The sequence below is a fragment of the Nematocida major genome (assembly GCF_021653875.1).
Source record: "Nematocida major strain JUm2507 chromosome Unknown 2415, whole genome shotgun sequence".
Classification (NCBI taxonomy): Eukaryota; Fungi; Microsporidia; genus Nematocida; species Nematocida major.
In genome coordinates, this window is record NW_025952950.1 from 82,865 (window position 1) to 109,271 (window position 26,407).

The 26,407-nt window shown below is 52.8% G+C and overlaps 23 protein-coding genes across 23 annotated transcripts; 11 read left to right on the forward strand and 12 right to left on the reverse strand.

Annotated features, from left to right (window-relative positions):
• Positions 1 to 83: 83 nt before the first annotated feature.
• NEMAJ01_1226 (uncharacterized protein) lies at positions 84 to 866 on the reverse strand (the record flags this gene model as incomplete). The annotated part of the gene is made up of 1 exon (XM_047915064.1): positions 84 to 866. The coding sequence occupies one exon, from the start codon at positions 864 to 866 to the stop codon at positions 84 to 86; it is 783 nt and encodes a 260-aa protein (XP_047771021.1).
• A 164-nt stretch (positions 867 to 1,030) lies between these two features.
• On the reverse strand, positions 1,031 to 2,206 carry NEMAJ01_1227 (histone-binding protein RBBP4; the record flags this gene model as incomplete). Its single annotated transcript, XM_047915065.1, has 1 exon — positions 1,031 to 2,206. One exon carries the CDS (start codon positions 2,204 to 2,206, stop codon positions 1,031 to 1,033), a length of 1,176 nt encoding a protein of 391 aa, XP_047771022.1.
• Positions 2,207 to 2,272: 66 nt separating this feature from the next.
• On the forward strand, positions 2,273 to 3,523 carry NEMAJ01_1228 (uncharacterized protein; the record flags this gene model as incomplete). Its single annotated transcript, XM_047915066.1, has 1 exon — positions 2,273 to 3,523. The coding sequence occupies one exon, from the start codon at positions 2,273 to 2,275 to the stop codon at positions 3,521 to 3,523; it is 1,251 nt and encodes a 416-aa protein (XP_047771023.1).
• A 224-nt stretch (positions 3,524 to 3,747) lies between these two features.
• On the forward strand, positions 3,748 to 4,296 carry NEMAJ01_1229 (uncharacterized protein; the record flags this gene model as incomplete). The annotated part of the gene is made up of 1 exon (XM_047915067.1): positions 3,748 to 4,296. The coding sequence occupies one exon, from the start codon at positions 3,748 to 3,750 to the stop codon at positions 4,294 to 4,296; it is 549 nt and encodes a 182-aa protein (XP_047771024.1).
• Positions 4,297 to 4,792: 496 nt separating this feature from the next.
• Positions 4,793 to 5,308, forward strand: NEMAJ01_1230 (uncharacterized protein; the record flags this gene model as incomplete). The annotated part of the gene is made up of 1 exon (XM_047915068.1): positions 4,793 to 5,308. One exon carries the CDS (start codon positions 4,793 to 4,795, stop codon positions 5,306 to 5,308), a length of 516 nt encoding a protein of 171 aa, XP_047771025.1.
• A 236-nt stretch (positions 5,309 to 5,544) lies between these two features.
• Positions 5,545 to 5,844, reverse strand: NEMAJ01_1231 (small ubiquitin-related modifier; the record flags this gene model as incomplete). Its single annotated transcript, XM_047915069.1, has 1 exon — positions 5,545 to 5,844. One exon carries the CDS (start codon positions 5,842 to 5,844, stop codon positions 5,545 to 5,547), a length of 300 nt encoding a protein of 99 aa, XP_047771026.1.
• A 122-nt stretch (positions 5,845 to 5,966) lies between these two features.
• On the reverse strand, positions 5,967 to 6,533 carry NEMAJ01_1232 (uncharacterized protein; the record flags this gene model as incomplete). The annotated part of the gene is made up of 1 exon (XM_047915070.1): positions 5,967 to 6,533. The coding sequence occupies one exon, from the start codon at positions 6,531 to 6,533 to the stop codon at positions 5,967 to 5,969; it is 567 nt and encodes a 188-aa protein (XP_047771027.1).
• A 228-nt stretch (positions 6,534 to 6,761) lies between these two features.
• On the reverse strand, positions 6,762 to 7,931 carry NEMAJ01_1233 (26S proteasome regulatory subunit T4; the record flags this gene model as incomplete). The annotated part of the gene is made up of 1 exon (XM_047915071.1): positions 6,762 to 7,931. One exon carries the CDS (start codon positions 7,929 to 7,931, stop codon positions 6,762 to 6,764), a length of 1,170 nt encoding a protein of 389 aa, XP_047771028.1.
• A 118-nt stretch (positions 7,932 to 8,049) lies between these two features.
• On the forward strand, positions 8,050 to 8,673 carry NEMAJ01_1234 (uncharacterized protein; the record flags this gene model as incomplete). The annotated part of the gene is made up of 1 exon (XM_047915072.1): positions 8,050 to 8,673. One exon carries the CDS (start codon positions 8,050 to 8,052, stop codon positions 8,671 to 8,673), a length of 624 nt encoding a protein of 207 aa, XP_047771029.1.
• A 435-nt stretch (positions 8,674 to 9,108) lies between these two features.
• Positions 9,109 to 9,723, reverse strand: NEMAJ01_1235 (uncharacterized protein; the record flags this gene model as incomplete). Its single annotated transcript, XM_047915073.1, has 1 exon — positions 9,109 to 9,723. One exon carries the CDS (start codon positions 9,721 to 9,723, stop codon positions 9,109 to 9,111), a length of 615 nt encoding a protein of 204 aa, XP_047771030.1.
• A 295-nt stretch (positions 9,724 to 10,018) lies between these two features.
• NEMAJ01_1236 (uncharacterized protein) lies at positions 10,019 to 11,257 on the forward strand (the record flags this gene model as incomplete). Its single annotated transcript, XM_047915074.1, has 1 exon — positions 10,019 to 11,257. One exon carries the CDS (start codon positions 10,019 to 10,021, stop codon positions 11,255 to 11,257), a length of 1,239 nt encoding a protein of 412 aa, XP_047771031.1.
• Positions 11,258 to 11,414: 157 nt separating this feature from the next.
• NEMAJ01_1237 (uncharacterized protein) lies at positions 11,415 to 12,014 on the forward strand (the record flags this gene model as incomplete). Its single annotated transcript, XM_047915075.1, has 1 exon — positions 11,415 to 12,014. The coding sequence occupies one exon, from the start codon at positions 11,415 to 11,417 to the stop codon at positions 12,012 to 12,014; it is 600 nt and encodes a 199-aa protein (XP_047771032.1).
• A 42-nt stretch (positions 12,015 to 12,056) lies between these two features.
• On the reverse strand, positions 12,057 to 12,911 carry NEMAJ01_1238 (uncharacterized protein; the record flags this gene model as incomplete). Its single annotated transcript, XM_047915076.1, has 1 exon — positions 12,057 to 12,911. One exon carries the CDS (start codon positions 12,909 to 12,911, stop codon positions 12,057 to 12,059), a length of 855 nt encoding a protein of 284 aa, XP_047771033.1.
• A 284-nt stretch (positions 12,912 to 13,195) lies between these two features.
• Positions 13,196 to 14,491, forward strand: NEMAJ01_1239 (uncharacterized protein; the record flags this gene model as incomplete). The annotated part of the gene is made up of 1 exon (XM_047915077.1): positions 13,196 to 14,491. The coding sequence occupies one exon, from the start codon at positions 13,196 to 13,198 to the stop codon at positions 14,489 to 14,491; it is 1,296 nt and encodes a 431-aa protein (XP_047771034.1).
• Positions 14,492 to 14,680: 189 nt separating this feature from the next.
• On the forward strand, positions 14,681 to 14,983 carry NEMAJ01_1240 (large subunit ribosomal protein LP2; the record flags this gene model as incomplete). The annotated part of the gene is made up of 1 exon (XM_047915078.1): positions 14,681 to 14,983. One exon carries the CDS (start codon positions 14,681 to 14,683, stop codon positions 14,981 to 14,983), a length of 303 nt encoding a protein of 100 aa, XP_047771035.1.
• Positions 14,984 to 15,102: 119 nt separating this feature from the next.
• NEMAJ01_1241 (histone chaperone ASF1) lies at positions 15,103 to 15,861 on the forward strand (the record flags this gene model as incomplete). The annotated part of the gene is made up of 1 exon (XM_047915079.1): positions 15,103 to 15,861. The coding sequence occupies one exon, from the start codon at positions 15,103 to 15,105 to the stop codon at positions 15,859 to 15,861; it is 759 nt and encodes a 252-aa protein (XP_047771036.1).
• Positions 15,862 to 15,954: 93 nt separating this feature from the next.
• On the reverse strand, positions 15,955 to 17,745 carry NEMAJ01_1242 (uncharacterized protein; the record flags this gene model as incomplete). Its single annotated transcript, XM_047915080.1, has 1 exon — positions 15,955 to 17,745. The coding sequence occupies one exon, from the start codon at positions 17,743 to 17,745 to the stop codon at positions 15,955 to 15,957; it is 1,791 nt and encodes a 596-aa protein (XP_047771037.1).
• A 26-nt stretch (positions 17,746 to 17,771) lies between these two features.
• On the forward strand, positions 17,772 to 18,785 carry NEMAJ01_1243 (glyceraldehyde 3-phosphate dehydrogenase (phosphorylating); the record flags this gene model as incomplete). The annotated part of the gene is made up of 1 exon (XM_047915081.1): positions 17,772 to 18,785. One exon carries the CDS (start codon positions 17,772 to 17,774, stop codon positions 18,783 to 18,785), a length of 1,014 nt encoding a protein of 337 aa, XP_047771038.1.
• A 603-nt stretch (positions 18,786 to 19,388) lies between these two features.
• NEMAJ01_1244 (uncharacterized protein) lies at positions 19,389 to 20,183 on the reverse strand (the record flags this gene model as incomplete). The annotated part of the gene is made up of 1 exon (XM_047915082.1): positions 19,389 to 20,183. One exon carries the CDS (start codon positions 20,181 to 20,183, stop codon positions 19,389 to 19,391), a length of 795 nt encoding a protein of 264 aa, XP_047771039.1.
• Positions 20,184 to 20,205: 22 nt separating this feature from the next.
• NEMAJ01_1245 (uncharacterized protein) lies at positions 20,206 to 20,562 on the reverse strand (the record flags this gene model as incomplete). Its single annotated transcript, XM_047915083.1, has 1 exon — positions 20,206 to 20,562. One exon carries the CDS (start codon positions 20,560 to 20,562, stop codon positions 20,206 to 20,208), a length of 357 nt encoding a protein of 118 aa, XP_047771040.1.
• Positions 20,563 to 21,107: 545 nt separating this feature from the next.
• On the forward strand, positions 21,108 to 24,053 carry NEMAJ01_1246 (uncharacterized protein; the record flags this gene model as incomplete). Its single annotated transcript, XM_047915084.1, has 1 exon — positions 21,108 to 24,053. One exon carries the CDS (start codon positions 21,108 to 21,110, stop codon positions 24,051 to 24,053), a length of 2,946 nt encoding a protein of 981 aa, XP_047771041.1.
• A 180-nt stretch (positions 24,054 to 24,233) lies between these two features.
• On the reverse strand, positions 24,234 to 25,718 carry NEMAJ01_1247 (structure-specific recognition protein 1; the record flags this gene model as incomplete). Its single annotated transcript, XM_047915085.1, has 1 exon — positions 24,234 to 25,718. One exon carries the CDS (start codon positions 25,716 to 25,718, stop codon positions 24,234 to 24,236), a length of 1,485 nt encoding a protein of 494 aa, XP_047771042.1.
• Positions 25,719 to 25,846: 128 nt separating this feature from the next.
• Positions 25,847 to 26,404, reverse strand: NEMAJ01_1248 (YEATS domain-containing protein 4; the record flags this gene model as incomplete). The annotated part of the gene is made up of 1 exon (XM_047915086.1): positions 25,847 to 26,404. One exon carries the CDS (start codon positions 26,402 to 26,404, stop codon positions 25,847 to 25,849), a length of 558 nt encoding a protein of 185 aa, XP_047771043.1.
• Positions 26,405 to 26,407: the final 3 nt, after the last annotated feature.

A 26,407-nucleotide genomic window follows, 5' to 3' on the forward strand; every position in this document is an offset into this window, starting at 1 on the left:
TTATTATTAAAATTAAAGCGGCTCGGAGCTTCTCCAAAAAGCAGCGCACGAAGAGACAGCCCGGGTATAGAAACACGCATTTATTAAACAGACTTAAAGAAGATTGTTACATGCAGCAGCGCGCCAACTATGCCGCCCACGAACTGCCCAACCCAGTATACCCAGCAGTCTTTCCAGACGCCAGAGAAGAGCACGCCCGGCAGCGTGATGGCAGGGTTGAACACTCCTCCGCTGGACCCGATCCCAAGAAGAGAGAGAAACCCAAGCGTGAAGCCTATCGCAATGGGGGCGAACGCGGACCTGTTTGGGGCCTGCGAAGTGACCACCCGCAGCTTGTCGTTGTCCTCCGCCTCGTCGGGCACCTCTATTTTCACCTGTGTCGGCGGGTTGAACACGTTGATGGCCACGGAGAACGCAACATAGGTGAGTATTCCGGTCAGCAGCATTTCGGTGAGGATCGCCTGTCCTATGTTTGCGTCTGCCGCTATTGTCGACCGGGTGTACCCCAGAAGCTCAGAAGAGGGCCCTGGCTTGGTCAGAAGCATGGCTGCAGACCCCAGCATGGCGCCTGCGCACTGCATAACAATGTACCCCAGGCCCATCCAGATGGGAAGCTTTCCCGTGACTATGGCTGCCAGCGTAATGGCAGGGTTGAAGTGGGCTATTGTTATGTCCATAAACGAGTATATAATGGCGACGCTGGTGAGCGCTATGGTCAGCGTAACAGCAATGTTTCCTACTCCGTCCGCAACCGGAGTTATGTTCACGCCGGTGACCACAGAGTACACTGCGTATGCGAAAAGAGACGTGCACAGGCCCTCCGCCAGAAAAGACCTTAGTATCATCCAGTTAAATGTAAGAGCCATTGTTTTCTGTCCCAGAACAGAATATATATACAGGTGCGTATATTAAAAGAAACAACAAATAAACAGCTTGCTCCTGTGTATCGCGCACCAAGTGCACATAAAAGGCAGGCCCAAACAAACAGAAGCTCAGCTCCAATCATCTCGCGTGTGTTTATTAGTTTGAGCTACTCGTTTGCATTGTCTTCGTCTGATATGCCTGCTGATATCTGCCACACCTGAAGTATGTTGTCGTTCGCCACGCTGGCTATTTCCCACGGCTCGTGCGGGTTCCAGGATATGTCGCTTACCGCGTCAGTGTGCCCACCGTGCATAAAGAGAAGCTCGGGCGGGCCGTCTGCCCTGTCCTCCTCTGTCTGCTCCTCCCCTACCTTGGAAAGGTCCCATATAATCACTCTTCGGTCGCTGCTGCACGAAGCGAGGACCGTCTCCATGTGGGGCGACCAGTCCACCTGTGTTACGTCTCCTGTGTGCCCCTTTAGCGTGTACAGAGGCGCAGCCTCGTTCCGCACGTCCCACACCTTCAGCTCGCCGCCCTTCGAGCCTGTCGCCAGGAACGAGCTGTTTTCGAGCGAAAACTTCACGCTGAGCGTTTCATCTGTCTGGATTTTCTTTTGCTCGAGCGACCGCTTGTCAACCAGAACCGTTCCGTTCTTGTCCAGGCCCAGCGCCAAAAGCGCGCCGTCGCACGAAATCGCAATGTCGTTTATCTCCTCGTCCTGCGTGATGGTCTGCACTGCAGCGCTCCCCTTGTCCATCTGGAACACGCACACCGCCCCGTCGTACCCGGCAGTGCACAGCTCTCCCTCCACAACGGGGTTCCAAGCAAGCCCAAACCCGCCCTTGGTGTGCCCCTCAAGCACGACTTCGGGCACAGACTCCTTCCCGAACGAAGGGTGCTTTGTGTAGTCGTACACGTGGACCTCCGGGCTGTCGTACCTCACCGCGATCAGGCTGTTGTTCGACGGCATGTACCTGGCCCTGTTTACCTCGTAGAGCATGGGCATTTTCTGGACCGTCTTTACCTTGGACTCGCCCAGGCCGTACCCGCCGTCGTCCAGGTCCCGGACAGACTCGTCAACCACAGAGTCTGGGAGCGTGACGGAGAGAACCTGCAGGTACTCTTCCTCCTGGCCAGACGTCTGGGTGGACAGCAGCAGCCTCTGCGTGGTGGTCTCGGTTTCCTCGCTGCGCACCGCGTCGGGAAACCACTGCACAGTCAAGGAGGGCCAGGTCAGCGCGTGCGACAAAAGCATGTCGTACAAGTACGGCACGTTTTTCCTCCACGTTTTGAACTCTTCGCATATTTCGATTTCCTGTACGTCCATTTCGCTCAGTGACATTGTGGAACTAAAATAGTTTTTCCAGAAATTTCGATATTTATAAATAAGAAAAATTTAATAAGTGCAATGGATTTCAAAGGATACTATAAACTACTGGGCGTGGACAAAAATGCGTCGGAGCGGGAAATAAAAAGGGCGTACAGAGACCTGGCAAAAAAGTACCACTCGGACGGGTCCGCAGTGGCAAACGCAATGAAAGAGTGCAAAACCGACCAGGAAAGGGCGGAGCTAAAGAAGTCAATGGACAAAAAGTTCTCGGAAATAACAAATGCGTACGAGGTGCTGTCGAGCCCGGAGAAGAGGCAGGCATACGACCGAGGCATAGACGAGCAGCAGGGACCTGGCGGGTTTGGCGGGTTTTCTGACATGGGAGGAAACTCGTTTTTCTCGTCCTTCTTCGGAGGGTCCATGGGCGGGTCCATGTTTGGCGAGGACCGGAGGAGGAAAAAGAACAACCCAAAGGTCGAGAGAATACACATCCGGCTGCAGGATGTGCTCCTGGGCGGCAAGGTAAGCAAAAAGATAGCCCGAAGCGTTGTGTGCATGCCGTGCAAGGCCACAGGGTCGATGAACACGAAAACGTGCGAAAAGTGCCGAGGAGCGGGAGCGTACGTGGAAATCGTGAACATGGGCGGAATAAAGCTGCAGCGAGAGGCCGAGTGCAACCAGTGCGAAGGGCAGGGAATCGTGAAGACCGGGCCAAGCTGCAGGGACTGTGCAGGGCGGGGGTACGTTGTCAAGACGGAGACCGACACTATACACATCCCCAAGGGCGTGATGGAGGGGCACAAGATATGCAGAAAGGGCATGGGAGACGAGCTGTATGGCGTCGAAACCGGGGACCTGATATATGTGATCTCGATAGCGGAGCATGATACATACACGCGGGTTTCGCAGGACACCCTGTACACCGAGATAAAGGTCCCGATTGCAAACATTCTAAAGCAGGCGCCAATATCTCTGACGACTCTGGACAACAGAAAGATAAGCATAGAGTGCCCGTCCTTCTGCGGCAAAGACGTGGGCGAGGACTTCCTGTGCGTTGAAAAAGAGGGGCTGGCCGTCGACAACGGGCAGAAGGGGCCGCTGCTGATCCGGGTGGTGCCTGAGTTTGTTGGGGCCAGCAAGATGCAGGACCTGGCCAAGGAGATTGCAAGCCCTGCGGCAGCCGACGAAAAGGCCACGCACAAGGCGTTCTTTGTTTCAAAAAGCAAGGTGAACAAGTCGAACAGCGCGCGCCAGGGAGGAAGGCACCAGCACGAGCAGTCTTCAGACTTTGAGGAGGAGGCCAACACACGGACATGCGCAACCACATAATTGGCTAATATTTGCGCATGCCTAGCCAAACACATAGAACACTCTTCTGGGTGCACACGCAGTAGGCTGCACCAAGGCAGCGTCTGTGCGAAATAAAAACAAAGCTAATAGCACGCCCTGTTTTGTGTACGCAGGCACGCTGCCCGAGAGCGGCCGGCTTCGGCGCAGGGCCTCCTGCAGAAGGCTTTGTGCGCGCGTACATTTTCTTGTTTTTGCTTTTATTTATGTTATATGAGCTCTTTTTTACGTCTCTTATAGGAGCGTCGTGGGGTGCGTTTTTCTTTCTAAACGAGCTGACGCAGCACGGAAACAGGCCGGGCAGGCCGCCCTGCGGGCCCATAGACAAGGACTGGTTTGTGGTTTTCTACATCAACGGCGCAGCTTTTTTCGGGCTTCTGTGGGCTCTGAACACCCCGTCTGGCGCCACCGCTTTGCTGGGCATCCACATTTTCAGAAGGCTTGTTGAGTCCTCCATATACTCCTACAACCACACAAGCACGATGAGCCTGCCGCACCTTGTCACAGGCCTTGTGTACTATCCGCTGATACTGTGCAGGAGCGTAGACAAAAGCGCCGCGCACGTGCCTCTTTTTGTGCTGGGCACGCTGGCGCAGACGGTGCTGCACTACCTCCTGTTTGCGAAGAGAAGGCCCGTGAGGCACCTGCACTATCTGGCAGAGCTGCTGATACACAGCTCCATCTCGCTGGACGCGCTGAACATCTCCTGGATTGTCACGTTCTCTTTGATCAACATTCTGAACAGGCGCAGGTAAATAAAATGCACGTGTGCAGCTTTATTCTTTTTTTTTTGTGCTCCCCGGGCAGGTGGAAGCTTTCGATAGAGGTAGCAATATCTTTAGGAAGGTCTGAGAGTAGCAAGCACAGATCGAAATGATCAGGAGGAAACTCCACGTGGCAGCTGACCAGAAACGTTCCTGTGCCTGCTTCTGCAGCGGCTTGCTGCTGCAGGAAAGGCGCAGTTGAGACGGCTGTTGCTAGCAGGATAGTCAAATCGAAAGGTGGGCCAAAGTGCACGTCCATAACACAATTCAGACTACTCTTCACATGCCCGCTTATTATTTAATCACTTCGGAGCGCGCCAGCACTTTCGGGCTGCACGCGTCTTTTCTGCGGGGGCGGGCGCGCCTTTAGCAAGAGAACGAGCGCGGGGCCTGGGCGCGCCAAGGCTGCAGGCCAAAGGGCTGATCTCTGCTTGGGCAATTTCTGCACAAATATTTTCTTATACTTGGATTTTGTTTAATTCTTTTCATGCGCAAGGGCTACACACTACTGCCAGAAGAGGAGCTGGAATCTCTCTGCGACTCAAACACATCGCACGTTTTGGCTGTGAACAGCATAGAGCTGGGAAAAAAGACGCCTATTGCACTGCCGCTTTTTGTGGCCGACGAGGCTGCGGTAGATATGGTGGCTGGCAGCGTGCCTATAGACGATGCGCTGTGCGCCTTGGCGCAGGATGTCGCTGGCGGAAGCGCGCAGAAAGGGTACAGCAGCGACGAAATAGAGTACACGCTGGAGATAGACCTGGCCAGCATCCAGGAGAGATATGAGATGATAGGCATTGAGAAAGAGGAGAGCGAGGTCGACAAAATAGACAGGGCGGGGCAGTACATATACGAAATCACCGCGGACAGCGCAAAGTACATAGCGAAGTGCGCGACAGTGGACAACAACTCGTACATAGTTCTGTCGGACGAGGGCAACATATACAGCATAAACCAGTCGTGCACCGTGCGCAAGCCCAGCGACAAAAGGCTAGAGGAGTGACTGGCTGCTGGCGAAAAAGTGCTGTATGGCAGTGTAATTAGCCAGAACATCTGAAAAGAGCCAGACCGCACACGCTCAAAAGCCAGAGCTGCAAGACACGCCGCAGAAGGAGCGCTACTGTCGCATAGAGCCGCGTGCATCCGGCGCGCGGCGTCTGGGACACACACTTGCTAGAAAGCAGCCCGTTTTTGCACTGCACAGTAAATTAAATCCAACAGGTTAATGTACTCAGCCTTTTATTTATATTTGGGCGTTTGCAGGCTCCCACCCCCCACCTGGGAGCTAAATACCTCTAGCAGGTCTCCTTCCTTCAGATTTATCGAGCTTGGCGTTTCGTCTCCGCTGAGCGTCATGCCTTTGTAAACAAATCTGAGCTTGTGTGCGTTGAGCTGCGATCTGTCGGAAAACTCCTTGAAAAGCTTCTTTAGCTTTGTGTTTTTCTTCATTACGAACTTGGAAATGCGCTGGCTCTGGTCGGCCACTCTGATCTGGACGGTTGGCTTTGCTGGCTCTTCTGTTACTTCCTGCACGTGCATTTATATATTTTTTTTCTTCAACCCATGTGTTTAATGATGAAAAGCTTAAACTCGGCCAACGTGGGTAAAGTAGTCATAGTTACACTGAAAACACTTAAATGCGAATCTCCTGCGCGCCTGCTCTATTTCTGGTAGAAAAGACACGCCACTATTTTTTTAATTCTTCTCACAAAGCCGTATTCTTTCTTCTCTTTTTTGGTGGGCGCCGCGTCCAGCTTGTCCATGAGCTCGTCGATCGAGGCGTTGCTCAGCTCTATTCTGTACTCAAAAACCTCCAGGAGCCTGCGCTCGTACTCGTTGAGCAGCTGCTTTTCAATCATCAGAATGTTTGCCCACGTTCTGTTTATGTACGACCGGTCTATGAGGTATTTCGACGAAATTATTAAGCATATGGAGAAGAGCATGTACGTGCTGTTGTACAGGCTCAGCGCGCTCTCCAGCTTGCCCTCGGCGCCGCTGCTGGGCTCGCCCTCGGCCATGCTCTTCCTGAGGCTCTGTATGTACGCAGGCAGCTTCTCCTTCCCTTTTAGAAGAAGCGACACCGCCGCAAGCACCACAGTGCTGGACAGGTTTGCCCGCCGAATGATGTATGCCATCTGGCTGGTGTGAGCAGCGTCTATGGATTGCAGCTTTGCAAGGGTTGTGCACAGTATCTCGTTGCGAACAACCTCTTCCTTTTTCGTAGTCATTATGCTCTGCTCTCAATCGAGTATTTACTATACCCCTGCGACTCCGATTGGTCAGCACGATCAGAGGCCGGGACCAATAGAAAGCCCAGCAGGGGACAGGGACCCGCGCCCTGCAGCAGCACACCTACAGATTACCGCCCACCACAGCACCTGGCCTTTACAGGCCCCGGCACAGATCCTATCAAAACAGAAAAAAACATGCAATTTTTAAAACCTATTTACTTCATCCTACACCTTCTTGTAGTCCATGCGCCCTTCCAGTTTCTTCTGGTCTGCAATCTTGCGCACGCTTCTCGTGAGGTCTTCCTGCACTATAAAGTCCCGCTCTTCCCGAATGGCCAGCATCCCGGCCTCGCTGCAGATGTTCCGAATGTCGGCCCCGTTGAACCCGTGCGACATCTTCACAATTGTGTTGTAGTCTATTTCGCCCCGTTTATCCATGCTGTCCGAGTGTATCTTGAGAATTTCCAGCCGCCCTTGGCTCGTTGGAAGCGGTATCTCTATTTTTCTGTCCAGCCGCCCAGGCCGCAGCAGCGCAGGGTCGAGAATGTCCGGCCTGTTTGTCGCCATTATCACCTTAACTCTGCCCAGCTCCTCAAACCCGTCCATCTGGTTCAGCAGCTCCATAAGGGTGCGCTGCACCTCTCTGTCTGAGGACGTGCTGTCTGAGGACCGCTTTCCTCCAATTGCGTCTATTTCGTCCAAGAATATCACGCACGGCTGGTTGTTCTTGGCGTACGTGAACATCTCCCGGATCATTCGACTGCTTTCTCCAATGTACTTCTCAATAATAGCAGAGCTCACCACCTTCAGGAAGTTCGAGTCCAGGGTTGCAGCCACTGCCCGGGCCAGAAGAGTCTTTCCGGTCCCCGGGGGGCCGTACAGAAGCACCCCCTTTGGCGCCGAAACCCCCACCCTGCTGAATATTTCAGGGTTCTTGATGGGCAGCTCGATCACCTCGCGGATTTCCCGTATCTGCTCTGCAAGCCCTCCGATGCTGTCGAACGAAATGTTTCCAGGCTTTTCTATCGACATGGCGTGCACTGTTGGGTCAACCTCCCTGGGAAGGTGCCTCATTATTGTGAGGGTTGTTATGTCCAGCGCCACGCGCGCGCCCGGCACCAGCAGCTCGCGCGGAATGCACTTACGCGCGCCCACAATGTACCGGGGGCCCTGCGACGTCTTCACTATGAACCGCTCCTCGTCCAGCTGCTTCAGCACGTCGCCCACCATCTGCCCTACGCTCTGCAGGGTTTTTATGTCGCGCTCGGTCTTGTCGTGCTCCAGCGCCTGGTTCTTTAGAGACTCGTTCACCGACCGCATTGCCTCCATCGAGTCTGCGTGCTCTTTAAGGACTTTCTGGTACTTTACAAGCACCTCCTGTTTGTTTGGCTCCATAATAAAAAATAAATTGGACGCATTTATGCTTTAATGCGTTATCTCAATTAAACACTGCCCGCATCTAATTCTATTGCGCACGCCTTAAATTGCACACGCAGCTTTGCAAGCAGCCTGCATGAGCCTTGTGTCGGAGTATCTCTTTGCCATCGACCAGTGGAAGCTTTTGGAGCAGTGGAAAATGCACATCCTGGGCGCACTTCCCCTCTCCTCCTCGCAGGAGTCCTCCTTGGTGGCCAGCATAGAGGCCCGCTCCAGATACGACGCCCACATCAACGCATACTCAAGCCAGACATACCAGCTTCTCATATCTGCCAGCGGCCACCTGGGCTGCGAGATCGTGGAGTACTCCAGGCTTGAGCAGAAGATGCTGCGCCTGCTGAACAAGCTGCGCGGCAAGATGCTGCCGACCGTGTCGCACGACGTTGCGTACCTGAGGCACTTCCTGATGTGCAGAGTAGACAGCGCGCGCGTGTTCGCGCCCACTATGTCCCGGTACTATATGCACATCATAGAGCTCATCCTTGTGGGCGAGCTGTTTCCCGTCCACTTTGACACGTGCGAGAAGAAGCTGCACGTCCATCTAAAAAAAGCCCCCTTTGTCGGCATAAACATGCGGCGCGCACTCGCCCAGATCACCGAGGTTGTTCTGGTCCTGTACGAGGGCAGGCGCGTGACCGAAAAGCAGGAGCACATGCTAAGAAGCGCGTTTAGCGTAAAGGTGACGCGCGTGCTGAAGTAAAAATGGTCCTACCGAGGATCGAACTCGGGTTACGGGATTCAAAGTCCCGGGTGCTACCGCTACACCATAGGACCCACAAAAACCAAACTACACGACCGCCAGCTCGCCTCTCGCCCTGCGCTGCCTGCCAGCAAAGACGCGCTCTCTCCAGAGGCAACCGGTTGCGCTGTCTCCCTGCTGGGGCCTTATGCCGTGCGCGCAGCGCATCTGCCAAAACAAATAAAGTAAGCCCAAGCAACTCCAAGCGTGGCTGCCGTCTAGCCACAGCAATAATGTATTCGTGTTTGTCTGTGCAAAGACTTTTATATTTAGCGCCCTTCTGTGCGCACAAAAATTGAAAATGCAAACGCTTGGCCTATTTGCGCTTCCAGAAGCTGCCGCTCGCCCAAGAGCAAAGCCCCTGCACCGCCTGCCAGGCTTTGCCGCTGTGCTACACTATGGCGCGGGCTCGATGCGCAAGCTCTTATAGCGCTCCTTTGCCCTTTCATAGTAGGCTGCGCCCTCTTTCTCCAGGGCTTGCAAAACAGCGTGTGTTAGGCCCTTTCCAGGCATCTTCATATACTCGAGCACTATGCACATCTTGGCAATGCGCAGCGCAGCCTCTTCGCAGTTGTCCTGCAGGTTTTCCCGCAGGCACATCAAAAGATACTCCTCCATCTCGTCGACTGGCTTCTTTTTCATCATCGCCTCAAACACTTTTATGTACTCCAGCACGCTGTCCGTCTCCACCGCGGCCAAAACAAGCTTGAACAGCTCGGTGCACGGCGTTTCCACAGCCACGATTTTATCCAGCTTCCGGGCCTTGCTCACCGTGGTGACAGACATCGTGTCTACTATTTTCTCTTTCAGCAGCGCTCTGATCGTCGCTGCCTCGCCCTCGCTGGACGCAGCGCCCTCTATGGCCTTCAGCCGCATTCTTAGCTCTTCCCGGACTTTTTCTTTGGCTTCTCTTTTCCACGTCTTCAGCGCGCGCCGGTCCACGTTCGGGTGCCCGCCCTCGTCGCTGTCCTCCTCCAGCGTGCGTTTGCACTGGCTATAGTACTCGTCCATTGAAAATATTTCAAAAACTTTATCTTTATTTTCGCTGCAGCCCTTTCAAAGGGGTCTGCGCCAGCGTCTGGGCCACTCTCGCAGAGTCTCCTGCAGATCCGCCTGCAGCTGGCATAACATGCTCGAGCAGCCAGCACATCTGTGCAGCCTATGAGCTGCTGCGCCCGTTCAACAGAGGCGCGCTTCCGCTTGCGCAAGGAAGCAGAGCGCGCGCCTGGGCTGCGTGACCTGCCTTTCTGTGGCGCGCCTCGCTATGCATGCCACTCTGCATTTATATTTATTTTTTTTGTCGCGCATGGAACACACTCCTTCCTTCTCTTGCATCCAGCCAATAGAGGGCATCCAGACGGCAAACAAGAACGTATACAGCTACTTTATGAAAAACGACAACTCGTACTACGTGGCCCCGCAGCACAGATACACGGGCTACAAAAAAAGCACGGACAAAACATACGTTGTGGTCATATCAAAGTACGAAAGCGCGACCGGGGACTACGCATACACAAACAACAGCAGCGCCATCCAGATGGAGTGCCTGATTGGGGAAAGCAAGAGCAATGTGCAGCAGAAAAGCGTGCATCTGTCAAATCTTTTCCACGCCATCAAGGAGATTGAATACTCTCTGCCTGGCACAGAAGAGATACGGCCCGGCGACATATTTGTGGGCCTTGTGTACCCGGACGGCATGAACAGAGTGAGCATCATGAACATGGTGGACTCAGTTCTCCGGCACGCAGGGTTCAAGGGCATCCTGGTTCTCCCCATGGCGCTTGCGCTCAGCCTGGGCCTGGGCGTGTCCAACTCGGTGGTGTACAGCCCGTGCGACCAGACCTTTGCGCTTATTGAAGACAACTGCATGTTTGACAGCTTCACAGTCGGAAGAAAAAGCAGCAGCACGCTCTATGGAAGCGACATTGTGGAGGAGTTCCTAAAGAAGGAGGAGCCCCCCAAAAGCGCGCTCCCCGAGCTCACGTGCTTCATGTGCGGCGCGCACTTTGAGATATCGGAGTTCAGCATGCACTTCCTGAACAAGCACATGATAGACATATACGAAGACCAGGCGAAAAGCGACGCCATGCTAAGCAAGTGCGCGCTGCGGGAGGAGCCGGCAAAGGAGGAGCCCGCGCCCGAAGCCAACCTGCAGGTTGTGGCCCGCGCCATGGTGCGGCGCCTGTCTCCGGCAGAACGAAGCAAAAAGGTAACGGCAACGGTGATTTTGGTCACAGAGAAGCACATTCCCGCAGAAAGCGCGGGCCCTTCTGCAGAGGGCGAGGCAGCAGCGCCTGCAGAAGGCGAGGGCACAGATGACCAGAAGGCTGTGCCTGAGGACGTGCAGGACATAGCTCTGATAGTTGAAGATCTGGCAGACTCCACCCTTTTGTATGTACAGGAAAAAGCCAGGGCGCAGACCGCGTGGAACGGCATGTTTGCGCTTACAAAAATCGAGCCGTCAAAAGACCTGTGGCTTACGGACAAGGAGTGGAAGAGCGTTGGCCTGCGGGTTCTTAAGGAGAAAGTGCTGTTCTTTATATAGGCGCCTCCACGTATACAACACTGCGCCAGAACAGACATGAATAAATGCGCGCGCTCTTACTCTGGCTTTATTTCAGCGCGCAAGCCGCAAAAGCTGGCGCGCCAGCGCAAGGCCCTCTGCTGCGCATATTTCATGCGCTGGAGCGCACTATTTTTTTATGGCAAAAAAATACATGGGCATGGTCTTTTCGAAGGACCGGGCATTCACAGCAAAAACGAAGGAGGAGGAGGAGGTGTTTTCTCTGTTCAACCGGAAAATACACAGCAACGATCTGGAGGACGACTTCTTTGACCTGGGTGACGGCGCGCGCGAGGCGTTTGCCGATGAACACGCGTTTTCAAGCGACAGCAGCACGCTCGATATGTCAAACGAAGAGGACAGCTGGGCAGAGAGCGCACCCCCTGCCGAAAAAGAAAGCAAGCCGGCAGCCCTTCCTGCGAAAGAGCCCGAAATGCTGAAAAAAGACTGCTTTGCCTCTCTTGTTGACCAGATAAACGCAAAGAATGGAGGGGCTTTCAACGCTCTTTCGAAAATACTCCACAAGCCCCGGAAGCCTGTAAAAAGAGAAAAGAAGGCGTCGGCGTCAATAGACGAGTGCAACGAAATACTCAGCCGGATGGGGGGATACATTCCCCAGACGCCCGAGGAGGCGCCCGCGCCAAAAAAGCAGAAAAAAACAGAGGACAAGCAGGACCGGTGCGAAAACTGGGAAGACCAGCCGGCTGCAGCGAAAAAGAACCAGCCAAACATTATCTAACAGCAAAATAAAAATCGTAGAAGCACGCTTTATTTCTGCCAGCTATGCAATTGTGTTCGGGTCCCAGCAGGTTCTGTTCTGTATGGGGAAGCTGTTTAGGTACTCCTCGTCCTCAGGGTCCAGCGCCTGCTCCAGCGCCTTGAAGTTTTCAGCGATTCGCGCAGGGTGCACGCTCTTTGGGATCACGCAGCAGTCTTTGTTCATCGACCATTTGAGGATCTGGTTTGCCAGAGAGCCTTTTTCCTTCATCCGGGAAAGCTGCGCAGAGCTCTTCAGATACTCCTCGGAGAGAAGAAGGCCCCTGGCCAGCGTCGAGTACGACTGCACCACCACGCGGTTGCTTTGGCAGTATTCCACCACGTCCTTTGGATAGCATGTGGGCGAAAGCTCTATTTGGTTCACCTGCGGCTTTTTGTCAAACTCTTCAAAGAGCCCTCGCAAGTGGCTGCACATGAAGTTGCTCACGCCAATGTTTTTGACCACTCCTTCCTCCTGCAGCTCCAGAAGAGCCCTGTACGACCCGTGCCTAAGCTCTTTGTTCTTTGGGCTCTGCAGGTCCACCCCCTTCGCGCCTGGCCAGTGGATCAAAACAAGGTCAACATACTCCTCGCCCATCAGAGAAAGGCTTTCTCGGACAGACCGCATGGCCTCGTCATATCCTTGGTTGGACGTGCTCACTTTTGTGGTTATAAACACCTCTTTTCTGGGCATGCCGGTTTTCTTTATGGCGTCGCTTACCTGCTTTTCGTTCTTGTACACCTGCGCAGTGTCGTAGAGCCGGTACCCCGCCTCCATGGCGGCGCCCACCGCCGTGTCTGCCTCTTCGCGCTTTGTCTCGTATGTTCCTAGCCCAAGTATATCTATTTCATTGTGATTGTTCAGCGCAAGCTTTCGCATGTAAATAAAAACTTTTCCGAACACACTCCATTTATGCGCTTCTTTCTTGGACATAGCAAAAAAGCACAGGCCTGAAGCTGCGCCTTCGGCTGGCGCAGAGAGCGCAGGCTCTGCCCGCGCCAAGGCGCCCTCCTGTGCATTAGGCAGGAGCTGCCGCAAACATTTTCCTGCAAGTCCCGGGCAGGGCCAAAGGCCTGCTGCCAGGCGGAGCTATGGCGCGCGCGGCACACGGCGCCAGGGCGCTTCTGTGGAGATGATATAAAGCGCCTTCTTTATTTTTTTTTATGAACGAAAACACACTAAACTTGCATGAGTCTATGCTAGAGCTGTATGTGAACGGCCTAATTTCCGGGTTTCACCAGAGAAAGAAAGAGCTGGTTATTTTGGTAACAAACATGCCTGAAAAGCACTCCATGGTAAACCATATCTGCGAGGAGCTGCTGGCCAAGTACACACAGCAGGAGATTCTGGAGCTCGAGCTTGAAATGCTAAACTACGCATCCAAGGACTATTTTCTCCTGACAAACGCGCTGCTGTATCTTGAGCGAAGATGGAGCACGGAAACAATCAGGCACATCCTAAAAGCTGCAATTTCGGACGAAGAGCACTACAGCATGGTGATTTCGCTGGTCACAGATCCAAGAGAAGAGGACGCGCCGGGCCCATGCGCTGTGGAGGCAAACATAACCGTGCCTGCAAACTGCACTGCTCTGGCGCACATACACGGCATACTGCACAACATGCACAAGAAAAGCATAGTCTCCTCGATGCGCGACGCCTTCACGGCGTACAAGGTGATTGTGTCCTGCGGGGCAAACGTGCCCTTCATACTAAGCAAGCTGGACATGCTGGAAAGCTTGGAGTCGGTTTTGCTCAGCGACATTCTGGGAGGCGCCCTCGTTGTAATGCTCTACGAGCCCAGGGAAATCCCGCACATGGCCAATGTTCTCCACAGACTCCTTAAGCGGAACCGGCTGCAGCTGCAGTCGTTCATACAGCTGCTTATCACTGCCTACAATCTGAAGGACGAAATGTGGGAGACGCTCCAAAACTTTGTGCCGCACTTCTACATGCGCCTGGGCATAGAAAGGAACTTCGCCGCATGCCTGCTCCACACCCTCAACCTAAAAAATACAATCGTTTTGTACGAGCTGCTTAACGGAGAAGTTCCTGCGTTGGAGATGTTTGACCGGTGCGTGCAGGCAAGGCATGCCATGTACGACAACGAGCTTAGGCAGTGCCTTCGAGAACTTCTGGCCATATCCGATGAGGAAACATACACTGTTCTGCCGGCGCCCCCCACAGAGGCTCCTCTTTCTTTTGCAGAGCGCCCCCCAACCAAGCACTCGGAGGTTGCAGACATGCTGTACTTCTGCCACTTCTACGCAAAAAAAAGCAGCCCAAGCATAACGCACATGAACAATACCACAGTTGAGTACCGAGACGTGATTGGGCACATGTCAGAGCAAGAGCGGACATTGCTTGTCCAGACCGTGCTGTCCTACACAAACTCTCTTGTCCATAAAGAGCTTACTGTGAACAAGATATACACTATATGTTCGCTTACTGCGCGAAAATGATGCGTGGCGCCTGCCTGCCCCAGCTCTTTTCTGCTTGTTTGTGCAAAACCCGCGGCGCCCTGGGCGGCCTCTCCTGCCCGGCAGGCACCCGCTGCATGCAGCCGGCGCTCTGCACAAACAAGAACATGCCTAGGCATCTAGCTGGCACTTGAAGCCATAAAAATATTTTTATTTTTCCCCCTGCATATTATGGATTGTTTATTAGCATACAGATTAGTAGAACTCGCCACCTCAAAGGCACCAACGTCTTCGGAAATTGAAAAGATCATCGAAATCGCCGGAGGAAAGGCCGACGCAGCAAAGGTGCAGGCTCTTCTTAAGTGCTTAGACGGAAAGAACTCCGACGAATTGATTGCAAAGGGCGCGTCTATGCTCCAGTCAGCAGCCCCCGCAGCTGCATCCGGCAGCGCAGCCCCCGCAGCTGAGGCCAAGGCCGCAGAGGTAGAGGAGAGCGAGGAAGAAAGCTCTGGAGACATGGACCTCTTTGGTTAAGCAGCATTCTTTGCAGTCTCCCATCCTATCTGGAATAAATCCCGTTATTTTCTTATTTGGCCTTTTTGCTTTTCGAGCGCTGTAGGCCGTATATTTATTTAAATTTAATTTTCATGCGGATGATTGAAGTGTGCTTTATAGACATCTTTGCAAACGGAGGCAGCGCAGCGGACGTGTTCAAGAAGAAGATGATGCCAACCGTGCGTGTTTCTTCAACAGAGGCAAACGCCTCGCTAAAGGTGTGTGTTGTGTACTCGGTCAGCTCTGCAGACACAGACTATGATCAGGTGCTTTGCAGCGAGGTCGTTGAGGGAATAGATGCCGGCATTGCCGAGTTTGACCTGGAGACCGAAATTCCGGACCTTGAGAAAATACCCCGCGAGCACCTCATTGGCTTGGGCTCTATACTCTTCCTGTTTTCCACAAAGGATGGCCAGCAGTTTGCCAGAGTGGGCTACTTCGTGAAGGTGGACTACCCAGGCATCCATATTATAGAGGAGCCCCGGAGCTCCCTGGAAAACGAGGCTGTTTTCGAGCTTGAGGGCCTGGACTGCACAGGGTCCAGCGAAGAAAACGAGAGCCAGGAGCGCGCAGCCAAGAAGAAGCTTGAGGGCGCAGAGGGCGAAAAAGACCAAGAAGACGACGTCTCTATTGAGGCAGAGGAGGCCGAGGAAGGAAACGAGGAAGGGGAGATAAAAACAGAGGGGATGCATGACGGCGTGCTTTTTGTTACCGAGAAAAACTTCATGAAAATGGAGTTAGACGCGTCAAAGATCGAGGGGACTGTTCTGTGCCCTCCCTTGGTCACCGTGTTTACAGAGGCCTGGTCCGACGCACAGGACGAAGAAGAGGAAGAAGAAAATAGTAGTAGCGAGTAGACATCCAACCTCTGCAAATGCGTTGCATTTATTTATAGTAATAAACAGAGTCGTCTGCAAGCTGTGTGGTGGCTGGGGTCTGAGCGCGCCGCTCTACAGGCTCACCTCCCCGCTTTTGGTTCTATCTGCAAGCATCCAGAACATCTTTTTTGTTTTTGCGTCCTTTGCGACTTTTTTCGAGGTGTGCGCCTGTATGCGCACAGAGGCGCCTGCGTACTCTATAACAAGGTCGTTGCCCAGCGCCTGGATATCGTATGCGTCTGCGCTCTCCTTCACCTTCACAAGGTCCAGATACTCCCAGCTGAACGCAGCCTCAGTGTACAGCGTGCAGCCGTTGTGCATAAACGGAATTCTTGCGCGCAGCGGGCTAAAAGAAACAACGGAAAAGGGGCTGCCAATGCACCTGCCCAGGCACAGCTCGATCTCCTTTGTTTCGCTGCTTTCCAAGAGCCCTGCGCCCGGAACTATAGATAGCCTGTGCGACAGCACCTTTTTCGAGAGTGGCACCTCAAGAACCTCAACCGAAACATGCACCTTTTTGCTGTACGACCGCCCCTTGTAGCTGAGGTACACCTCAAGAATCTTGCACGTCGAGCTTATAAAGAACGTGGCTTTTTCGCCCGCGTGCGTTGGCGCCAGGCACTGCAGCTCTTTCGGCCGGGTGTGCAGAGGATGCGCAGACACCACCGTTGTCTCTGACGTTGGCCGGCCCAGTAGAATGCCCGTCACAGCCACGTCCGGCGCGCCCACTTTTAGCGACACTTCACCCTCTGTATAGATGGCGCGCCCAGGCGCCCCGGCTTCTGTCTGCGCAAGCTCGCTAAGCATGTGCACGTCTTTGGTCTCCGTGCTTTCTATTTCCTGCTTTGTCTGCGTTATGTACTCCCCTATTCCAGTCGTGATGTATATTTCGGGATCTGGAATCACGCTCTTGTTGTGCATATACTCGGCCAGCACAAGGTCGCACGGCGTTTTTTCCACCACCAAATCGCTCTCAAGCGAAATAATTGACTCGAGCGTTTTTTTTGAGCTCTTCATTCTGGACGGCGAGCACATGGAGCACCCAATGCGGTCCACCGCGAGGCCCACCAGCGTGTACCGCGTCGCGTATTCCGGGCCTATGTACAGCGATAGAAGGTAGTAGAACATGGACGCCTTGTGCGGGGAAACCGCCACTCTGGAATACATGTTAAGAATGCTGGGGGGTCTTCTGCACGAGGTCTTCTGCAGGCCCACCAGCACCGTGTTGAGCACCCGGTTTTCCTCGCTGCTGGGCTGCGCGCCTGTAAGCGCTGTGGAGATGTATGCAATGCTGTCCACAATCGACGGGTCCTCTGGCGCAAGAAGAGCGCCTGCAAATATTTCGTACGTCAGATACGGAATGATTTTCTCAAGCGAGTACGTGGTTGGCATGTTTTCCCGTATGCACTTAAGCGCGTCGTCTAGCTGGTTTATCTTGATGAAGAACACGGCCAGCCGCAGGCACACCGGGTTTTGTATGCCGAACTGGGCCGCCTCGGACTTGCGCATGGCGCTTTCCACAATTGTGTCTATGTTTTCCTCAATGCATGCGGCAGTCCTCTCGAGCGTAAGGCTGTCGTTTGCAGCCACAAGGTCAAACCAGTTGGGCTGCACAAACCCGTCTGCCCCGCACGGAGCAATGCAGGGCTTTCCGTCCGTGCAGCCTATGTAGCCATCAATAAAGAACACCGGCTCAGACCGTGCAAAAACGCCGACCTCGGAAATCGGAAAAACCTCCACATTCACGGAAATGGAGGGTGGAAGGATAAAGGCCTTCCGAATTTCGCCTGCTGGGACATAGACCACACTTAAAGTGTGTCTTGTTTCAGAGGACAGAATCTTAAGCGAGTTCAAAACAACCATATATTTGTTTACATTTTCAAATAAATATGAAGGTAGGCATCAATGGCGCAGGAAGAATAGGGAAAATGGTTGTGCGCATACTTCTGGAAAGAGGCATCGAGGTGGGCTGCATAAACGACCCCTTTGTCGACGCAGAGTATCTGGCATATCTCTTGTACCGAGACTCCACGCACGGGACTCTCAAGAACACGGTAATCACGCACACCGAAAGCTCGCTGACTGTGAAAAGAGAGGGAAAGCCTGACATGCTGATTGCGGTCTCCAACAAAAAAGACCCCTCTGAGATCGGGTGGAGCCAGTACGGAATCGAGTATGTTGTTGAGGCCTCTGGCGTGTTTAAGACAGTCGAAAGCTGTCAAAAGCACATACAGGGCGGAGCCAAGAAGGTAGTCATCACCGCGCCAAGCAAAGACGCCCCCATGTTTGCTGTTGGGATAAACACTGGCGAGTACAAAGGCGAAGCTGTGATCAGCAACGCCAGCTGCACCACAAACTGCCTGGCTCCGCTGGCAAAGGTGCTGGAGGAGGAGTTTGGCATCGAGGAGGGGCTTATGACCACGGTGCACGCCTTGACGGCAACGCAAAGAATCGTAGACGGGATGTCGATGAAGGAGTACCGGGACGGGCGGGGCGCCCTGCAAAACATCATCCCTGCGTCAACAGGCGCTGCCAGCGCAATCGGCCAGGTAATTCCGAGCCTCAAAGGAAAGCTCACAGGGATGTCGTTCAGAGTGCCCGTGGCAGACGTAAGCGTGGTTGACCTGACTGTCCGGCTAAAGGCTGGCGCGTCCCCTGAAAAGATCAAGCAGGCTCTGAGGGCCGCCAGCGAAGGCGCTCTGCAGGGAATCCTGAAGTACACCGAAGACCCTGTGGTCAGCACAGACTTCATCGGAGACAGCGCAAGCAGCATTTTTGACGCCAGCGCGTCTATCTTCCTCTCCGACCGGTTTGTCAAGCTTGTTGCGTGGTATGACAACGAGTGCGGATACTCGCACCGCGTGGTTGATCTGCTTCTCCACATAAGCAAGTTCCAAGAGTAAATGCGCTTTTCTATTTCTTTTTGTGTTTTTGCGTTTGTGCTTGGTCCGCTGCAAAGCCGCAGGCCTGCCACAGCCGGCAGCAAGAGTACACCGCGCACGGCTGGGCGCTGCAGAACCGGCCCGCCGGCATGCGCAGCTGGCTGGAAGCATATGTGTCCTAAAAGCGTGCTAACCCGCATAAATTCCGCTGCTTGCCACAGCTACACCACGCCCACTTGTTTGTATTAGCTAATTTATTTCTTTGTGCTCTGCTAATTCGCTATGCATCTTCTACGAGATAGCCTACTCTAGCCACTCTATGTGTTTTCTTTCTATCTCTGTGTGCGTTTTGGTGTGCTGCACCTTGGTGGAACATAATCCAGAGCAGCGCTCAGTTTAAGCAGTACAGGTTGTACCCAACCCATATAAGCAGCCTGCCCACCGAAATGTTGACTGCAAGAAGCGCAAATCTTGTGACCCCCCAAGCATACATGCACGCCACAGCGCACACAGCTACCGTAGCCTCTATCATTTTGTGCTGCTGTCTCTTCTGGCTATATATTAATGCAATTAATTAATATATATTGCTGCCAAGGCTGCATACGGATCCTCAGCACGAGCGCCTTACTCGCGCAGATTCTGCCACCAGCATGGAATGTGCTCAAGATGCTTCTTTATGACCAAGTACTTTCTGTTTATAAAGAGCTCCTTTACTTCTTTTCCTTGAAAAGACTTTTTTATGTGGTATATAATGTCCCAGCACGGAATTATGGAAACAATGGCAACTCCCAGCACAACTCCCCCTGCCACGAACGCATAAAGAAGAAACTTACTGTTGCTTGTTGGGTCGTTCACAAGCTTCTGCGGCTTTATCTCAAGCCTGGGCTGCGTGATTTTTTTGTGCGCGTACGAGAAAAACGAGACCACCCCCATTATAACGGTTATGAGGGATATAGAGTACACAACAATCATGAAGACCCCTGCTGCTCTGCTCGAAAGGTTCTCAACAAAAGCCAAGGCCAGCAGGCAGTAGAAGGCCGTGCACAGCAGGGTGATCGTCGCTCTGATCGCGACCGACGCCACTTTCTCTTTCATCGTGCTTAAATTGGATATTCTGCTGCACAGCATTCTGAGCAAAATGCACCCATACACCACCGCATTTACTATGATTCCCGCAAGAGTGCATATTTTGAAGGCATGCGTGTACTTTTCTGGGACATACTCTCTGTTTGGGCTTTCATATAGCGATCCTATGTTTAGAGCTATTAAGAAGAACCCAGTTGTGAGAAGAATCAGATATGGAATGTGTCTGGTGCCAAAGCCTTTGATCGACAGCGAAAGAGTGTTCCATGCCACCTCGTTAGACCGCCGGATTCTTCTTACCTCTTCATTGCGTGTATTGTCTGCGCTTCTATTCATTTGTGCAGTGTGCTGAAAAAATTTAAAACTTCTCTATATATTCGCCCGTTTGATTGTGCCAAACAAGCCCGCCCGCCCAGTTTTCCAACTTGCAAAGCTTTTTCAGAGACTTCGCAGAGCCTCGCCTGTGCGCCATTGCCGCAGAACTCTTCTCTGTGCGTTTCGAAAAAACTTCCTCTATGATCATCGGATCTTTGATGATAAAAAATTTAATCACGTTGATCCAGCAACCCGGTATCTGCCCTTGAGTGCTGAACTCCAGATGCGGCCTGCCCGCCCTGTGTTCAGCCTTTTTCCCGCTCTGCAGCTGCTCCTCCTCGCGTGAGTCTGCTTCGGCTTGCTGCAAGTTTCCCCTAGAGTAAATAAAAAGTGTAAGCATTATATTTTGTACAGATTTTATTTAAAGTCGGCCTGGGCACAGCACTCACTCCCCAGCCCTTGTTTGCATGCAAAGACGTGCGGCAGGCCTCTGAGCGTGCAAGCATCGCATATTTGGGAAAGCACTGCACACTGCATGTGTGGCGAAACAATCTGCCAAAAAGCTAGATCTGAAATCATAAAACCACGCCAAACTTGAGAGCTTAAACAAAGCACACAGCTCTACAGGATTTGACAGCCCACATGTGCGCAGCGCTGGGAAAAAGTTATATAAAGGTACCCCTGCATGCGGCCAGACAATGTTCTATTTCCGTGTAGTTATAATGCTAGAAGTAGGCGTGTGATCCATTGTCCTTTAGTTTTTTCGACATGCTTAAACACTTATGCGTTCAATCTATCATAATCATTATAGCGTGTGTCAGCAAAACATAAACAGTAATTGGTCGCGAGTAATTATGCCTTCACCATACGGCATGTGTGATTTCAAAAGAACAAAAAAAGATCAAAGTAAAGACATTAATACAGAAATTTGGAAAAAAATAAGAAATGACCAGAAGAGTAGTAGCATTGGTTTTAGCAGCAGTTGCGTTTATAGCACGCACAAAGGGAAGCATGCTGGAATCTATCGGAGTGCCTGCGCCGCCCTCGCGCATGGAGGCAGCGCCTGGCCATCGCCCGCATGTCCAAACAGAGCCTTTGGCGCACGTGGCCCCCGAAGATATAGAGCACATAGACAGCGCTGTAAAGTCAGGCCTGGGTGCGGCAGCAAGAAAATACAGCAGCAAAAAGCAGGAAAGGACAAAACGAGAGGTCGGCCTGCACCATCCAGGAGGTCTGCACGCCGAGAACATAGCAAACATAATAGACGGAAGGCTGAAGGCTGGAGACCAGAACTATTCTGCGAATCTGCGGGAGCTGCTTGGGCGCATAAAAACCCACAGAGAAAACGAAATAGTGCAGATCAAAGTGCATATATCCAGCATAGTGAGGAGGAAGCGCTTGATAGACAAAAACGGCAGGCTTAACTGGGGGGCCATTCTAACAGCTCGGCTGCCTGACAGCCTGTCCGAGGAGTTTTCCAGCCTCCCAGCCATAAAAGAGCAAGGCCTGCAAAGTCCTTTGGATAGCGCGGCCAGCTCCGCAATAAACAGCGCCAACATAAAGTACATACAAAGCTTGTGCAGCTCTGCCAGCGCGGCAGAGCTCGAGGCGGAAATCAAGGAAATCGAAAAGTTTATGTTCCACGAGCTGAAGTTCCTTATGGGCGCGGTGTACTTGATTGAGGAAAAAATTTCGGATGTGCATTTTATGCACAACACGCCAAACACTGTGCAGGCGCTGAAGGAAAAGTATACAGAGCTCATGAACAGCGTCAGGCGCGAAAAAAGCGTGGTGTTTTCAAAGATCAACACGGCGGCTGCCGAAAACAATCTGCAGAGCTCTTGCACAGACGTAACGAGCTACTTGATACAACTCAGCCAGAAAATAGCCGACTTTATTGGAAGCCTAAGAAGGTCGCACAGCTGGCTGGTTTCTTTCTTTAAGAGCCAGCTTACAAGCTATTTGGAGAAGCAGCCAACCCTATCAAGCCAAGGGAATATGTACAACCAAAGACACATGCTGGACGTGAGCATAAACTATTTGCAGAGCGTGAAGAGCATGCTAGAAGTGGATCTGCAGCAGGTCTTGTTTGCAGAAAGCTTTCTAAACGCACAGGAAAAAGCCGGCCAGCGCGCAGGGGCTCCCCTGAACAGAAGCGAGCTAGCAGCATATCACTCAACAAACAACATGAACACGGGCTTCATGAGCACATACATGTTCAATGACCCTGGCTTGAGCTTCTTGACTAGCGACAGCGATACAAGCCACAAAAGCCCGATAGGCAGCCCTCCGCATAGCAACCACCGCAAACCGGCCGCGCTGAGCATGCCCCACAGGGGCCCAACAGCCCCTTACCCTACCAGCACCCACGCCACAACCCACGCCAGGCCCCAGCTAACTCCGCCGCAGCCTGCGCCCGAGCCCTACATAGAGGAAATGACCAAACTGCGTGAAAGATTTTACCGGGCTGCGGCAAAGCTGAGGGCCGATTTTGGTGAGAACAGCGAGAAAAATGTCTTAAAAGACTTTTTGGAGGAAATAAGCAAGCCTTCGCACGGGATTCAAGAAGCGCAGAATTTTGTTTCGCTGCTAGAAAACGCGCTGGGCCTCGGCCAAACGGAGCGCGCGCAGGACCTGTATGCCGCGCTTGTAAACTGGGAGACTCTTGCCGAGGAGAAAAAGCCGGAGGATCTTCAGCAGAAAAAGGCGCTCGAGAGCGAACTCCAAGCCTATGCAGCGAAAAAGTTGGAGGCGGAAAAAGCTCTGCAAAGGGCGATTAAAGCAAACGAGGCCGAGGCAAACAAAAGGAAGAGCGCGGAGATATGGGCAGAGGCTTTTCTCAGCGAGAAAAGAACCAAGCTGGCAGAGTTAACTGCAAAGGAAGAGAAGGCAGCCGTTCAGCTGAGAAGCAAGCAAAGCGACCTTAAAAAAGCGCATGACACAGAGGCCGGGCTGGAAAAGAAAATCCAGGACATTACTAAGCAGATGGAGGCGATTGGTGTCCAGCAAAGAAAACCTGCTGCCACAAAAGACCTGGACAAGGCCCAAAGCGACAGCCTCGATCTGAGCATCCAGAAAGAGAAGCTATCTGAAAAACTAGAGAAGGCTGTGGCCGCAGTGAACGCATACAAGCTGCTGGAAAAAAAGCTAGAAAAGCACACCCAGCTTGTAGATGTGCTGCAGCACATGCTATGCACCTTTGAAAAGCCTTTTGAAACGGCGGTGGGTAATAAGAAAAAGCGCGCCGAGTGTGCAGAGGCCGCGCACAATCTGGCAGAAAAAGGCGATTTGCTGAAGCAGGCACAGGACTTTGTTGACGTGCTGTGGAAGGGCAGCTCCAGCAAGCCGTCCAAAGAAAACATAAAAAGCGCGCTAAACCTGTACGAAAGCAGCCAAGCCTATCAGCAGCACGCCGAAAACGTCACAAGCCAGGTGAATGACTGCACGCACAAAAAGCAAGACGCCAAGCAGGAAAATTTAGTGCTGAATCTAAAGCTGAAAAAAAATGACGCAGATGAACTTTTGATGAATTCGCGAATCTTGAATATGCAGGTAGCCATAGAAAGCATAGAGAACGAGAAGAGTCAGCAGAGAGAGCTGAACGAAGCACAGCAAAAAGAGCGCACTGAGAAAGAAGCGCATCAGGCCGAGCTGAAAAAGCTGCTCGAGCGTGTTGCGGGGCTGACGGGGGTTCCTGCTGAGCAGCTGGGCGCGTGCGCCGGGGAGCCGGTGGGCGCTGAGGCGCTGGCCACGTGCACAGAGCATGTGCTAAGCCAGATTAAAAAAACAATGCGCGAAATTGACCAGCTGACAGACGACACAAAAAGGGCAGAAGACGAGCTGGCGGCCTGCGAGAAGAAAAAGGCCTTGTATGAAATGAAGTCCCTTTAGCCAGGCTTCTTGTGCAGGCAGGAAGTGCCGCCAAAGCACAGCAGAGCTGAATGATGCCATAGGTCAGGCTATCTGGGGCCGGCCTGCTCTGGCTAGAGGCCTTGCAGGGGCGCCTGATAGCGCAAATAAATGACAATATGCAAGCACGTTTCGCTTAACCAAACCTCGGTGTATTTATTATTATTCAGACTCTGCCTCGTAGTCCGCGCCCGAGACGTGCTCTGAAGCCTCTCCAGAGCCCTGTGTGGAGGCCGCTCCGCTTTCATCGGTTGGCTCGTCGCTGGTCTCGTCGCTGGCTGTTTCCTCGTCCTCGCCGTCCGACTGTGCGCCAGCCCACGTTTCGCCCACCACCTCGTTCAGGCAGTGCACGTTTTTCTTTGCAAGGTGCATCTCCAGCGCATTGTACTCTACCTTCTGCAGGCTGTTGAACATGTACTCCTTCTTGTCCTCCATCACAACCCGGACGTCAAAGGTCTTCGCGGTTCTGGAGCTGAGGTTCACTCTGCTAAACTCAACGGTTTTTATCAAGTCGTACTCAATGTACGCAATCTGGGGAACAAACAAAAACCCCTTCTTCAGGGGATACAGATATCCTTCGTTTGCCTTCAGCGAGCATCTCACCGCCTTGCCGCCCGTTGACGTGACAAAAGACCCTGCAGGCATGGGCTTGACGCCCGAGAGCTTCTCAATCATTCCAACAACGCACTCCGACAGAGCCCCCTCCTGCACACATTCCAGCCCAAGCGCCTCCATCTTGGCCTTCTCCTCCTCCGCCACAGGAAGCTCCTCGTTTTCCTCTGCATACACAATTGCGGAGTTCTTCCCCAGCGAAATCTTCACCTTGTCCTCTGGCAGAAGCATGCTCACAAAGTGGTACCGGGTCTGCCCCTGGCGCACAGGCGTGCTCAGCTCAAGAATGAGATACGACATCTCGTCTGCGCCCTCGTCTGCGCTTCTCTCCAGATAGAACATCCGAGAAATGCTCGAGAAAAGCACCTGGTGGCTGTACCGCTTTCCTATCAGAAGCATGCCGGTGGCTGTCAGCGTCAGCTTGGACTTTCCTCGCGGGAGAATGCACGCCACCTCGTCAATCGAGAACACCTCCTGCTGGGCGCTGCCGGCCGTCGAGTTCTTTATACGGTCAATCAGCTGGAGCACGTTGCTCTCCTCCTTCAGGCTTCCAAATCGAATCTCGGACACCCCAAAGTACGTCCCGTCCACGTCTATGATGCCCTCGCCCTTTCTTTCGTATGCGTTCGAAACGGCCTCAAGAGGAATGTCGAAAATCGACTTGTTCTGCGCCTTGAACTCCACAGACACGTCCTGCACCTCGATGTCCCCGTGCACGTTCCCGTCAACAGACAGCGCCTTGTGGTATATGTTGAGCTTGTAGTGCTTTTTGGCATACTGCTTTATGTTCTCCAGAGTTTCCGCGCTGACCCCGTCGATAATGTGCACAGCCCCGCTTTTCACGACTATTTTCACAGTGTGCGACACAACACCATAGTGTTCCACAATTTCCTTTATCCCGTCCGCGGAAATTGTGGTGATCTCCGACACCCCGTGCACCTTTATTCCAATCCCCGAGACAGCCATCTTCACGACCGCCTTCTGGAAGCCGGCCTTTCGCACATAGAAAGCATTCTCTAGTGTAAGAACTTCCATTATTAAAAAATATTTGCAGAGTGTTTTTATAGCTGGCCTGCCGCGCCTGCGCAGCGCTGCTTGCAAGGGCCCTGACAGACAACAAGTGCCAGCGAGAACGTTTATTTACTTGCGCGCCGCGGCGCCGGCTACACTGCAGCGTCTTCGCTCAGCTTTGATATAAGATAGTCGATTGCGCTTTCTATCTGGGCCTTTTCGCTATGGATTGTTTCCTTCACGCTTTCGTCAAAGGGAGGCTCTTCATGCTCCTTCAAAACCTTGTATATATTTTCAGACGGGCTTTCGAAGACTATGGTGTCCAGCCGCTCATTCACAATTTCGCCTTTGTCGTACTCTATGTCCCCAATGACCCGGTTTCCTGCGTCGTTGTGCAGCTTCAGCGACACGATAAATGCAAGAGGCTTTTCATGCGCATCTATAAAATATATCTTTCCAGAGATTGTAAACTCGCCCCAGCCGCACTCCTCGATCTCAAAGGGCGGCGTGTCGACGGTCCGGGTTGGGTTTGTAAATGTTTCGTGCGTTTTGAAAGTTACACTGCGAATAAAGTAGCTTATATCTGTGTTTTTGTAGCCTCTGATGTACACCTTCCATCTGTGGGTTGCCTCCACTCCAGGCTCTGTTATGTGCACAGCAGACGTGCCATATATTACTGTACGCGAGAGGTTGGCGTGATTTATTCTCATGCG